General features: G+C 44.2%; 1 protein-coding gene across 2 annotated transcripts in view; it reads left to right on the forward strand.

The window, feature by feature from the left end:
* The first annotated feature begins 2,148 nt into the window (after window positions 1-2,148).
* The window catches only part of iglon5 (IgLON family member 5), a 99,679-nt gene continuing 87,949 nt past the window's right edge, over window positions 2,149-13,878 (forward strand). The window contains exons 1-2 of one of the 2 annotated variants that reach the window (XM_069141547.1): window positions 2,149-2,319; window positions 2,414-2,719. In XM_069141547.1, coding sequence (XP_068997648.1) covers window positions 2,659-2,719 — 61 coding nt within the window. In that variant the 5' untranslated portion in view covers window positions 2,149-2,319; window positions 2,414-2,658. The remainder of the gene's footprint in view (window positions 2,320-2,413; window positions 2,720-13,878) is intronic. The other variant, XM_069141558.1, reaches the window with a different exon arrangement.

Raw genomic sequence — 13,878 nt, forward strand, 5'->3', positions numbered from 1 at the left:
TCATGGGAGGAAGTGAAACATTTCCCATCATGTCCTTCTGCTGGTGCTGATGCATGCCAGTCTTTCCAAAATTAAGAGATCTCCCTCGGCCTTCCTGCCTGCCTGCTTCCACTGCGTGCTGGGTGTCATACAGTTTGATGCGAGCTGGCGAGGTCTGGGGGTAATTGGCTTTGTAAAAAATCTGAGTCAAAATGCTAATTTATGTCAACATTTTCTCAGGTGTTTTCTTCTTTTATCAAATAACTTGGAACAACAGAGCGCAAACAAACTGCCGCTTGTGACAGGTCTATAAATTAGATCTGTGAGTACACGGCAACCCGGCTGAATTACTGATTGCAATCATGGATACCATTAATGAAGCTCCCCGAGTGGAAACACTGTACCTCTTGTTTGGATCAGAGTTTGGTTTTTTTGGTGTCACACAGAGGCGAGGCTTTAGTGTGGAAGCTGTACAGTAACTGTCCTGCGGCATTTCACTGCAAATACTGAATGTCCAAACAAAGAGGAGGAGGAGGAGGAGGAGGACACGCTGATTAGAGGAACAACATACCAGTCTGTGTTTGGCTTAATTGTTTTGTACAAACAAAAGCATAAAGTAAAGGGTGTATAAGCCCATTTTGAAATAAGATTTCCCTCAGGACACAGACTATTCTGTCACCTGTGATAGCTGTATACTGCCATTTCTCCTGTTTCCTCACACAAAAACAGGAATTGTACTATAATATTGATTATCTGTCACTCTCATATCAATTGCAGTATCACAAATGATTAATTTCGTATCAATTGCAAAAAAAAAAAAATCAGATAGTGACATTTAAAAATAGCAGTTTAATGAGCCAGTGGTTAACATCATAAACAGGATTGGCTCCTGATTCACTCTGCTGTGTCAGATCTAATTAATATTGAATAATAAGTATTTACAAACAAATCACACTCGATACATAACTAATGCTGGGCTTTGATTAGCTGACTCATTAATCAGCCTTGGGTTTTTCTTGGTGCCGGCCCATTCATCTTCCTCCATCTTTCATCTGCAGCGGCTACGCAGTCAGTTTATCCTCTTCTGTACTTATTCAAATTTTGTCCGAATAGCATAAATCAGCAAAGCAGTGTTTTATTACTTATGCGCTCACCAGTAATACAGTATTAATTGGTTATTTGGGGAATAAAGACGCAAAGTGTATCAGTCAAAAATGAAACAATAAATCAGATATGGAAATAATCATCTCAGGGATACAGTAAATATTGCAGAAAATGGACCCGAGGGCACCGCACGAGCTGTATGTTTTTGACCGTGGAGGCCCGCTGATATGATGCAATATGACTGTAATAAACTGCCAAATGTTAGGGAAAGCATGCATAAATTTGGCAATCAAAGTTTTCTGTCTCACGGCCTCCTGTCTCTCTCTGGTTCTGAGCTTTCAAGCAAAAATGATTGGCTCATGGCGTGAATGTCCTATTTTGCTTCACTCTGGGCAACTGGCTTTTTAGTAGCAGATGCAGCACAGACACTAACATGTTTACAAATGGCTCATTAGTACTTCTGCATAAATATAAAGTGTCTTCCTAAATGTGTTTATGGTGCCTACCATTAAGTCAGCAGCATCATCAGATGGTGCGTTTTTTTCTGCAGCAGAGACATAACTTAGCCTCGATATGTGCAGTTTTCTCACACTATTTACAAGCTCAACCTCTTCTGCTCTGGCAATATTCATTTTTCAGCAACCGGGTGATATGTGCTCATCAGCAGCACAACCCGTAAATTCTACCTCACTCAGTTTTCATTCAGCATCTTCAAAAGCCCGCCACCACAGCCGATATGGCTCCACCTGCCCCTCACTCACCCTCCACCTCTGTCCCTGTAGTTATTATGCCTGCCTGTCCCCCTGTGGACTGTTTTCTCTGAGTACTGCAGCAACACCAAACTGGCTATAAATCACATTGCATTATCGCCGCGCCGTGCTTCGCCCCGCGCTCTGCCCGCCCACCGCGCACCTCCGATTGGCCCGTGAGGCTCTTCGCTCGGCCTCTCTTCGCGGGACATCGGCGCAATCGTAAATCCCGCCTCCCTCCTTGGGGCCGGTGATTGGAAGAAAGGGTCTCTCCTTGAACTGTCAATCATGCTCTTTACTTGTGCGACTCGCATTCAGTGCTGCTGCCTGCGACGCGCTGAGTACGGAGCGACGAGACGCGCTGCATACCAACAGAGACATACGGAGCAGGCTAATATTTCTGGTCAGGACGCACGGACCCCCCATCCTGATATATTGATGACAGGCCGTTGGACAGTTTGAATTGCACCTATCCTGCATGCATTTTGTAAATTATTTTCTCTGCTCTTCAAGGCACTGAGAGCCAAACTAAGTGTCTGGGATATTTGTTCAATCTGCTTTAATATTTTTCTGGTTGACAGATTCTGCACCGGAGAAGATATAACAGCCAGCCCGCCTCACTCTCCGACGGGGGGTAACCAGAAAGGAAAAGTCAAGACTGATGTTTTCGTCCACTCACATGTAGAAGCGTTGGACTATTGTTGTTGACATTCATCCACTGGGACATTTTTTTTTAATGAACAGATTCCCCGCTACGGTACCGTAAGGGAGGAATACCGAGACATTTGGCTGCACAAACAAGCAGACAATCAATCAGAACTCCACCATGGGCTGCCCCCTCTTGCGGAACGCGTTCGCTGGTCTGATCCTGGTTCTGCTGTCGAAAGGTAAGTTCGCACGAGCTTAGCCTACTTTGGTGATGTGCCGACAGTTCCTGTGCTGCTGCGTCTTTACGCATGGATCTTTGCCTTTCATTAAAAAAAAAAAAAAAAAAAAAAAAAAAAAAAATGGTTGTGGAGGTGAATACTAATGATGATGAGGAGGAGGAGGAGAAGGAGGGGGGGGTCTACCTGCTTGTGAATCACGCGTGTCTGCTGTGCCACTGGGCTCCAGCTTTCTATTTGCTCACACGGAAATGCAGAGAAAATGCTGTGTTTGTGTGTGTGTGCGCGTGCGCGCGCGCTCGCATTGTGCGCTTGGGGCGCGTGCACGTGAGCGCAGCGCCAGGTTCATCTCCAAGCCAACCTCGTGGTTCAGTGTAAGCATCGAGTGATGCATGTCAAACTGTTTACTATGGAGCAAAAAAAAACAAAAAAAACCCAATAGACTTCCCCTTCTGTGAGCATTCCTTTACGTGACATGAATGGCCTCGGTATCCCCACGCGCACGACGCATAATCAGTGCGGGGTGGGGGTTGTGGAGTTAACGTGAGTACGGGGTAGAAGCAATGCAGAGAGACTCAGGATAGAGACGGTGTTTTGTTCTCTCTCTTCAAAACCAAGGTCGAGAGGGAGGCAGATAACTGGTGAAGGTTGGACAGTTGGGGGGTCTGAGGGGTGCAGACGTGGACCTGGCCTTCCTGTCAAACCTTAATTCCATCTTTTATCACTGGCATAAAACATCTTTCCGCCCACTGCTCCACGAAAGGGACAAACACACACTTCATTCATCTGCTCCAAATTGATCCAATTACAGCAGTTTACAGTGTTGAGATAAGCTGCACAAGCAGGAGGTTCAGATTGCATTTTAAAGCTTCTTCATTAAGAACCACCACAAACAGACAAGTGCTGTGTATGTTGTTGGTTTCGTCCTCGGGGAACGCTGACCGGGGAATATTTAAAATCTTCTCACATTTTTCACGTCATCCTCTAATAGTCTCACCGTGCTTTGGGATGTCCCACCCTATATTAGCTGTGGACAACACTCTCACCATGTACTCTAATTTCCCTCTGCCCATCTAGCACCAACACACACACACACACACACACACACACACACACACACACACACACACACACACACACACACACACACACACACACACACCTGGCTCAATTAGTCCTGCCTTCGTCCTATGGGAAATCAGTATATAAATAAATTACTCTGGCCCTTAATAACAATAATTGATGTGTCAGTGCAATAAGATGTGAGGTTAACAACCTACAGATGCAGACGGGCTATAGCCTCCTGCTCCTCAGCTCCTTGTGGGCAGGAGAGCCCAGCTGGTCATGGTTGGCTTGCCACAGCGAGCCCCTTCTCAACACCAGGCAGAGACCAGACGGACAGCCCTGCAGGACGCACACAGCACACACAAACACAAAGCTCAGCGCCACGCAGACCAACCAGAATCCCCCTCATTTCAGGTTTTCAAGCCCCTCTGTTTTCGTAACCTGTGTTTTTTTTTTGTTTTTTTTTTGGCGATGTGAAGGTGTGACCGGTCATGTAAGCCACACTTCAGGAATGATTCGATATCGATGTGAGCGGTGCACATTGCAGCACATGTGAATCACTTCTGCGAAGGAGGGGGAGGTAAGGGGGGTCCTGCCTGCTGCCGTGAGTTGCTGTAGGTTCACAACACGTCCATCTTTAAATGTAGAGAGCATGCATTATAAAGGAAGAACATGACTGTTAAAAGGGCACCGTTCGCTGCTCGATAAATCATGCAGCAGTGGAATAATCCTCGGCATCTGTGCCACTGAAATTCAGGCAAGTGTGGTGTGTGGTTGCTTAAATGCTTCCCCACCACTGTTGGGCAGATTGTGTGCGAGGTATTATTGCCTGTTTAATGATGTATAAGAAGATATTTCCTCCTCTGAAAATATTTCATCCTTTTGAGTTTCTCTCATGTAGCTTTTCACATTATGGACAACAAGTTTTAAGAGACTAGCATTTTATTGTAAGCTCAGAGACTGATAGTAAGAATGGCTTTCAGAACCTGTACAATGACACGGCAAGAAGGGCTTTTTCTGTGCTGCAAAAACACCTTTAGGCTATTCAAAGGTTTCCTACTGCCTTGCCGTGTGAATGCACAAACCACTCCATAGGTGTGATGGCCAGCTCCTGGCATGCTTTCTCCTCCTCATTTATTTTCCCCTTTTTGCTTAAAATGTACTCTCTAAAAGAGGTGGATGGGCCGAGCGTCCACTCGTACATATCTTAAAATACCTACATATTTCTGGCACAGAAGACATCTGCGATTACTCAAAAACTCTGTTTCATTGGTGAGACCAGACCAACGGCGGAGCATTAAGGCTGGAATGTATCCACACGAAATTAAACAATTTACCCTCCGCTCAAAGGATTTATGTTATGACAGAAGCCTGCAATATCTAATAATGAGAATCACGCCGTCACTGATTCAGTGAAAAGTGAAGATGACAAGTGAAATTGCTTCTACGTATGTTGATCCACAGGTCCCAGCAGAGGAAGTTTAAGGTTATATCAAAGGATATGATCTCTTTAGATGTTTAAACTCACCAATTTCTGCCTTACAGACATCCATTTATCCATTAAACCAATGTCCACCTTCACATTGTACACTAAACGGTACACACTGTATATGTCACTGATGGTCAAACAGATGGGTCTTCCCATGATGGAGATTCTGGTTAGAGGAAGTGTGCGGGGCAGGATCACAGGTGAAAACAAGCGCGCCATCATGCTTATTTCAGCAACATATTGAGGCGCCAAGTGGGGTCAATGTATATTGCACATGTTAGCCCGTAGGCCACCCTCTTTCCTACCTGCACCCACACACACACACACACACACACACACACACACACACACACGGCTGGATCACCGGTATTGGCGTGCAGATGAAGAGCAAGGATATGCCAGCATCAACAGATGCCTTGCGCTCCTATTCAGGAAGGGCCTGTGCTTTTTCACCCTCCCTTTGAAATACACGGTTTCTGTGTGCCGTTGTTCTCCGGTTGGCTTAGAAAATGCTCTGCCATTTTGGCAGGTTTTAGTTATCTCCAAGTGTTGGAGTGAGAGGGCCCCTGTTTGGACTGGAGAGCCTGGGGGATGAGGATTGGGGGGTTGTAGCCAGCCTGGAGTGGGCCTGTGGTCTGGATGTTTTCCACGAAGGTTTCATCTTCTTTTTTTGTTTTGTTTCTCTTGCTGTTGTTCGGTGGCTTGTGGTGCAGTGCATCCAGCGTTTCACACAGAATGCATTCCTCACACGTCGAGGAGCTGATCGCACCTTCAAAAAAGTTTCGATTGGCCGAGGCAGGTGATGTGATGGAAAATTATTAGGCGAGTTAGATGTTGCATTTAAACCTTGTTTTAACTTGTGGTGGAGAATTGATATATGAGGGTCTGCCGATTGATTATAAGGACCCTATTATGTTAAGTGTGCTCAGATGACTCAGGTTGGGTTTTTGGTGCCATATAAATGAATCAATATATCAAAAGTAAAACTTAGCTGAAAAATGTTTGGTGACTACAACATGTTTTACTGGAGAATAGGGGCATGAGACATGTTTCACTCATGAATTCATTTTGATCTGATAGTGTTACTGCGTGGAGGGAGTACTGCTACGGTATCAAAGCGCGAGAACAAACTTGAGATTCTTTTTGTAATCGCATCAGAAAGTCTCGACTTCGTAAAATCACCTCAATTATCTGACTTGCATTGCAACTCGCATTAATTCAGAAGTCAAATGGCTTTTGTACTATGACTTTAGTGTTGTGACTGCAGTGCAATGAATCATATTACACCTCAGAGGCACTTGTAGTATTTGTATTGGATTTCAAGGTGTTACGAATCCACATCAAGGAATATAAAAAAAAAAATACAAGCGATTCATTTTAGTCTTTATTACCTGCTACGGGAAATTATGCTCACGGCATGGCAGGAACAACCGCACTAAAACAGACGGATCCGTCTGTAAAAGAGATTAAAAGAGACAAATATGATTCAGAGTTATACAAACACAACCTGCATGAAACAAAAGAAAGACCTGGAATTCGGAACAATTAAAAGAAACAATGAGACAACAGGAAAACAATGCAGGGACTGTCTTGATTGCAAAGAGTACAAATTAAGAGATGTTATTTCACACACTAAAAATAAAATGTTTGAGGCCTCCACTATAAAAGAAGCAGCAGAGTAGGAGTATCTGGGCAGTAGTTGTATCAAATGACCAGAACAGAAAATAATTTCATTGTAGTCGTTATTGATCCGTTTACGACGTGGGTATTGCTGCATTTCCAATTACCGGCTAGACGGAGGTGAGTAACCCTCCCACCCCCGAGCCAGTGACCTCCTGACCTCACGAGCTGCAGCTGAACTCAGCATCTCGTAGCGTTAGCTGCTATCTGGCGAGAGCGGTGACGGAGAGGTCACGGGTTCAAATCCTTTGAGGACCGGTAGCCACGGCGCTACCGTGCGAGATAGGTGGATGAAGCTCCACCTCGCTGCCCTTGAGATTCCTCCTGTCAGTTTTGATAAACACACCGCTGGGCTGCACATATTGGTTTGGGGGGGGGGGGGGGTTGGCAATTACACATAGTGTCAGTGTCATAAATAATGATTACAGTGTCGCTTGTTTGCAATTATAATTACAGTTATAATATATCGAGTTCAGTGTAATGGAAAGTAGCTGGGACCGCTTTCAACTTGGGACAGGTAGTTATACTGTGTTTAATTACTGTAGTAATTCTCTTCATTACAACCTCCCCTCGTCCTCCCGGTGTCCCAGTCCCAGCTTAAAGACCCGGTGTCAATCCGGGTGTGAATACGAACATGAGCTGTGGGTTCTCACTGTAACAGATGAAAAAGAGCTATGTTTTATTTAGTGCAGGGGAAGGATCATTCAAGAGGGAGCAGAGTGGCTGTAGAAGCAGAAATAAGTGGAGGCTCTCGTACTCACATCTACCGCCGCCTACGAAGGGCCCCACACACACACACACACACACACACACACACACACACACACACACTCTCTCTCTCTTTCTCAGTGGCCTGTGTGCATGTGCACACTGTAGCATAGCTCCTTTGGACCACTCGGAAGATGAGTTTCCACAATTTCCTCACTAAAGGTGTTCACAATAAATCGATGGTGAGCCAACAGGAAATGAATATCTTTACTTACACATGGTATAAAAAATAAAAAAATAAATAAAAAACTCATTGATTTCATTTCAATAATATTCTAATAGAGAAATCAAATCAGTCTCTGAATTGAACAAATTTCTTCCATTTGGTCTGCGGCGCTTCGGCCCACACTGCAGATCGAACAGGGAAAAGGAGAGCGGAAGAAAAAGAGATGTTTTTTTCTTCTTGTTTGGTTATGTGCAGATGTTACAGATTTAGCAGGAATGAGTACTGGTTGAGGGGGGCAGGCAGAAAGTGCCATATGATGTTTCTTCCCTCTGTTCCTCCTCCCTCTAGTCTTTTTTTTTTTTTTTGTGTGTGTGTGCCAGGGAGTTAGCATCATTGGAAACACAATTCAGATTAGCGCAGGCGGCTTGTCCTCGGGGAGCCGGGAGGGACTAGGGTCCCGCTTTTCTCCCTGTCCTCATTACCAAAAGACAAGGAGCTCGCCGGCAAATCAATGGAAAAGGCTTAGGCACTAATGCAGGCCATGTCTGGTGATGGGACTTAGCTTTGTGTGTGTGTGTGTGTGTGTGTGTGTGTCTGTGTGTGTGTTGTGTTTGTGTGTGTGCGTGTGTTTATGTGAGTGATCCTCCTCTTTTTGTGTGTGTATGTGGAAGTTTAATCATTTGTGCTACACCAGAAGGCTGGAGAAAAACATTAGTTTCAAACGACTGTTGAATTGCTCGTTGCTGGAGTAACCTCAAAACTCCCGGTTAACTATGCTGATGTTTACCACGGGGACACGCGATAGCACGGGAGCCCTTTAATTACGCAGAGATAACGTCAGATTCATCTGTGAATCCATTTAGTCCAGTGCAAACGCTGTTACCATTGTAATCATAATTGCTCAGGGCATTGTTACCATGACTACTACTACTTCAATAGCCGGCAGTTGTGTACAACTTCCTTTACACTGACACAAAAAAGAGCAGCGCCTCGGTGTTTCCTGTCAACAAGCCCCTGCAGCGGATGCTGGCATCAAAATACGTCGAACAATCCACCTGTCTCGCGGCTCAATATGCGCCGCATCTGGTCTTGTTGGGAGTTGATGCCGCAAAATGCCTTCATCTCGGTCTTGCGCCTCTTATTTTGTTTACACAGGTAAAACCACTGTGTGCAACAAACACTAAATAATGGTTTTATGTTGTGGATTTTCAGCCCCTCCGCCGCCTCTGACATCTCGTGGCGCTTGGAGGTGTTTCTGGGTCTGTGCGGAGGGGAAAGGGAGAGCAGGAGGGGAGAGAGGGAAATAAATAAAACTGAGGAAAACAGATCAATAAATATTTCAGCAGCTGCTCCCTTCACAGACTTCTCCTGAAGCCATAAGAGGTGGAGAGAGAGAGAGAGAGACAGAGGGGAGGGAGGGATGGATAAAGTGCAAGAAAGAGAGAGGGAGAACAGGGGTAATTGTGTTGCAGACTCTCATTCACAGTGAGTGAGAGAGATGGAGGGTGAAAGAGGAGTGACAGAGAATGGGGATAATTGTGTCCCAGACTTTAATAGACAGAGAGAGAAAGCATGAGCGCGGGGTGGAGAAGCGACACGGGGCGTGCTAACGAGCACCACATACCAACATTATCTTCCATGGGAACAAAACAACAAAAAGCCATAGGAGAGCCCGGGCTCCCAGACTTTGGCACTCTGTAATAGTGACTGTAAGAATCTCTGTCGTCCCGACTTTCACATAATTCAAATTCCTGTCAGGAAGTTGGCGACAGACTGTGTGGGTGCGCAGTTTGTGCAGCGAGCAAATGACAACGAGCCGGTCAACAGCCGAGGCGGCTAACGCGTTGCTGGACAGTCAGACGCGGTCCCCGTCGGTCCCACCGCACTTCCGATCGTCCGCCGGCGAGTTCCCGTGAAACATGGCCGTGAAATCTGCATCGCACAAAGACGCGCATTACATGCGGCGCGTGTAGTGCGGCCTGTATGTTTAATGCAGAGAGCAGAGGCGGCGGGGGAGAAAAAAAAAAGACAAGAGGGAGCTCATGAGGATGGACAGGCCGGAGAGATGGAGTTATGGAAAAAAAAAAAAATGATTGAAGGGAAGGGCTGCTGGGAGGGAGCGAGGGAACAGAGACAGATGGTGTGAGGGAGGAGGGAGGAGGAGGGATTCAAAGACCCGCAACAGGCAGTGATCGAGATGGATTGATTTCGCAGGCAGATGATTAGGAGGAATAAAAAAAAATAAAAAAAAACATGTCAGGTTTATCCTGCCAATGAAAGCTGTGTTTGGGGTGATATTGAAATTATTTCAGGGGTCACTCGTTGTATGATAATGCGACATTTGGGAGCTGATGCTAATGTGATGCGCCACTGGTTGGGGAGTCACTCCTGCGAGGCAGCACGCCTCTAATGAGACGCTCATAAAGTGTGGAAACCCACTAAGAAACGGTTTGGAGGTTGTCGAGGATCCACAGGTTAAATAAAAAGTTAGATTTTGAGAAATCTCTGCAAATTTACCACCGCAATCAAATATAGATATTACACGCTGCTCTATGGCAAAGCTACATAATTAGGAGCTCACGCAGTGTGGATGCCGGTGGTAGGCAGGGCATTGCGTCGCCATCCAGCCAGAGCTTCCACTGCGATTTTCGAGATATCCCACAATTCTCCTGTCATTTAAGGCCGGCACGTGGCTGTGGTTCCAGCTGTGAAGGTGCCTGCTGGGATTTCTTGTAATAAAATGTCCATGTTAGCATGACACGCTGACAGTAAAGACTCAGTTAGGCAGAATTTCACCAAGGATTTGGCTGTGACAGCCCATACATTTACTTGCAGAAAGTGTTCCCACAGTTTCTTGAAAAAAAAAAAAAAATCTCAATTCCTTTCCCCCACCGTGTCCTCTGGGTATGGGGTGTAAAGTGAAGCAAAAGATTACAGGAATAGTTTTTGAACAAAATATCATGTTTGTGACGTCGTGATACTATTGTCATAATTGGGATGTTAGGTGAGATTTCATCAAACATTTGTGCTGCTTATAGACCATTAATTGGGTTTGGGAGAGGAGGCTGCTGTATTATTGTGTGATGATATTTCACTAATTAGATGTGCAGTTGGATAACACCAAAAGCCTGCGCTGCTCTTCCCAGTTTAGTAATGCACTGAGTGAAATTCCATTAGTGTTTGGACCTGCATGGGAGCGGATGTGAGCAAAGTATTCGCTTCAGATTATTTAAGACATTTCAAGGATATGGTGCGCTTTTTATATTGTGCTTCATTTGCTCCTTTTATTCATTGAGGAATGTGGATGAATTGTTCTCTCTAATTTGTTTTGTAATAACATTCCTGGGGTGCCAATGTGACTTCCTAATTCCCCCTTAAAAATCTGTTTCAAGGCTGCGGTGCAGTTTAAAATCACACGCCGGTTCTTCTCTTCCCTCTTGTTTTAGCTGCAATAAATATAAAGAAATTTGGCCAAATAGTGCTTATGAAAACACATGATGCAAGGCAAATTTTTCAATTAAAATGTCTCATCCAGCGGTCCTTGTTCAGCTGTTGTTGACTCTTAGTTGCAGCAGTTATTGCAGCACTAGAGCACATGTAACCGTATTAATAAAAATGATTGCTGGAACCGGTCATCCAAAGTGCTCTGGTTCCTGCTATGCTTGATATACTGATCAAATATAGTGTTGGAAACTCTTAATAGTACATACAACACAGTCTTTTAGCAACCCTGCTGTTAGAAATGACTTTGTGAAATCAATTTGTCACAGCGGCAAAAGATCTCAGTCTCTCCTCATCGAGGGGGCACCGGCTGTATCGATGTGACCTTTATCTGGCCAGCAGACCTCCAATTCCATTAAGGAATAATGGATGTGTCAGAAAAGGGCAATTAGCTGCTTAATGTTGAGCAACAGTACTCTAATACAACATATTTTTGCTGACAAGTCAATATCTATACCTGACAACAAGCGCGATAAGACGTTATTGGAAACGTTGACATTATAGAAATGACTTGGTTGATTTAAGTTTCACTGCCTCAAAAAACAGATCTGCTTCTGGCGCGGTAGACAGCTTGGAAATAAAACAAAACACAGTGATTGAGATGCCTTTAAATGGTGCTATAAAATGAAAAATCGGGTCACAGATTGAGTGATTTAAATCCGATATTCAGATGTCTGAACCGTAGAAGATAAATAACCCAATTCAACACTTGTTATTAAGCGTCATGTTGGCCTGTTTATTGTAAATATCTGCTTTATCAAACCTTCAGTTACCTTTGTTTGTTATTTTGGGTTTGACAGCTGTAATCAAAATTGATCTGTATGCTACGGGGAGGCAGCTAAATCAGACATGACAAATGTGGGGCAGACAGTGCAGGTGTTTTCTCAATCAGGCCGACGTGATTGATCCTCTCTTGAATCCATCATGATCAGGCCTTATTGACATTGGGCTTCTATTAAGATTCTTTTTTTTTTCTTTTTTTTTTTTTTACAGGGGGAGAGAACAGAGAGATAGCAAGCTGAAAGACTTTAGTGGGGAAAAGTTTCAGCAAAAAAAATTGCATTTCCACTCAAAGCTACAGAGCATTTATAAATCCAAAACTGTTGGAAGGATTTCTGCTGGTGCTATTGATTTTCCTTTAATTAGATTTTTTTTACCAGACTGGTTTTGTGTGTTGAATTAATGTGAAGAGTTATGACAGTGGGAGAACACTTGCCTTGAGGTTCGATTATTTCAGGCAGTCAAAGAAATGACATCATATGTAATATAACTGGACTTAATTGAGACATGTTTAGGCAGTAAAATTTGGTATGCATTGCTGAATATGATGCACCGGAGCGAATATGTTCGATATCATGTGCTGAATAAGACGTGCCAATGCCTATCATTTAATGCCTCATTCCTGCTCCCTGCATCACAGCGAGCTTTTTATTCTCAAGTATATACATGTCCGTTGTCAGCATTTTGACAGTGCGGTTTGATGTAGCGCAGAGATTTTTATTTTTTTTCCCTTAAAGACGGGACTTCTAAATGAGCAAAGATTCCCTTTTATACCATTGTGCAGCGCGGGCTGAAAGCAAAGATGGCACAACACAAGTTGTCAAACCATATAGACTGAATGGCTTTGAAATAGTGCGCCTTTGAAACTGCAACATTTCAATTCAGAGGACAGCAATTACGCATTCAAACTTAGAAGTGGATGGAATTGCATTACAGTAGTGCCACATTTATTATAATGTAAACCCTGGCCCATTTGTGCTCTATAAGTTATGCTTTAGTGCTCAGCCCTGGAGACCCTGCAGCCCTTCTGACTGTGCCCACTCACCCGTCGCTACTTCCTGCTCTCGTCTCACACTTAAAGACAGGAGCGCACAACCTGAGGCCATCTGTTTGCTTTTTTCTGGGGCACCTCCATGCCTACAGGGATGTAGGCATATGGGATAAAAGGTACCATCACAGTTGTCAACCCGTTGCGTCTGCCCTGATTACCTGGGGAACATCACATCTTCTCAACCTCTAATAAAAGCTGTGCCCCCCCCCTGCTGTGGCACCCCGCAAAGTCCTCTCACTTTGCAGCAAGTTTAATGGGAATGTGCAAAGATATTAATGACTTTATTCATGCCATGCTCATTTCAAGAGGTATATCACAGCAGAAGTTGGTTAATGTACTCTCCAGATCGGCTTACCACTTTAAGGCAGGGCAATAGGATCAATATCACTATGATGAAGACATTATTTTTGCATTATTTATGCAGTATAAGTCTTAATGTCTGTAATCCAGTTGCTGTGCATTACGTGAGTTGAGAAGCCTCGATGTTTTATTCCACTAGTATCCACTAGTTATTTGCAGTATTTTGTATAACAAAATTTTGTAAAAGAATAACACAATATGAACATACTGTTATGACATTAATTCCACCAACAGCAGAGATATGGTAACGTTCATTTATTGCCCATTCTTAAGTCACTCATATACAAAAACAGCAATGGTAT

This window comes from Embiotoca jacksoni, unplaced genomic scaffold (assembly GCF_022577435.1).
Source record: "Embiotoca jacksoni isolate LCO1_2020_lvr unplaced genomic scaffold, fEmbJac1.0.p SCAF_11, whole genome shotgun sequence".
NCBI classification, from domain to species: domain Eukaryota; kingdom Metazoa; phylum Chordata; class Actinopteri; family Embiotocidae; genus Embiotoca; species Embiotoca jacksoni.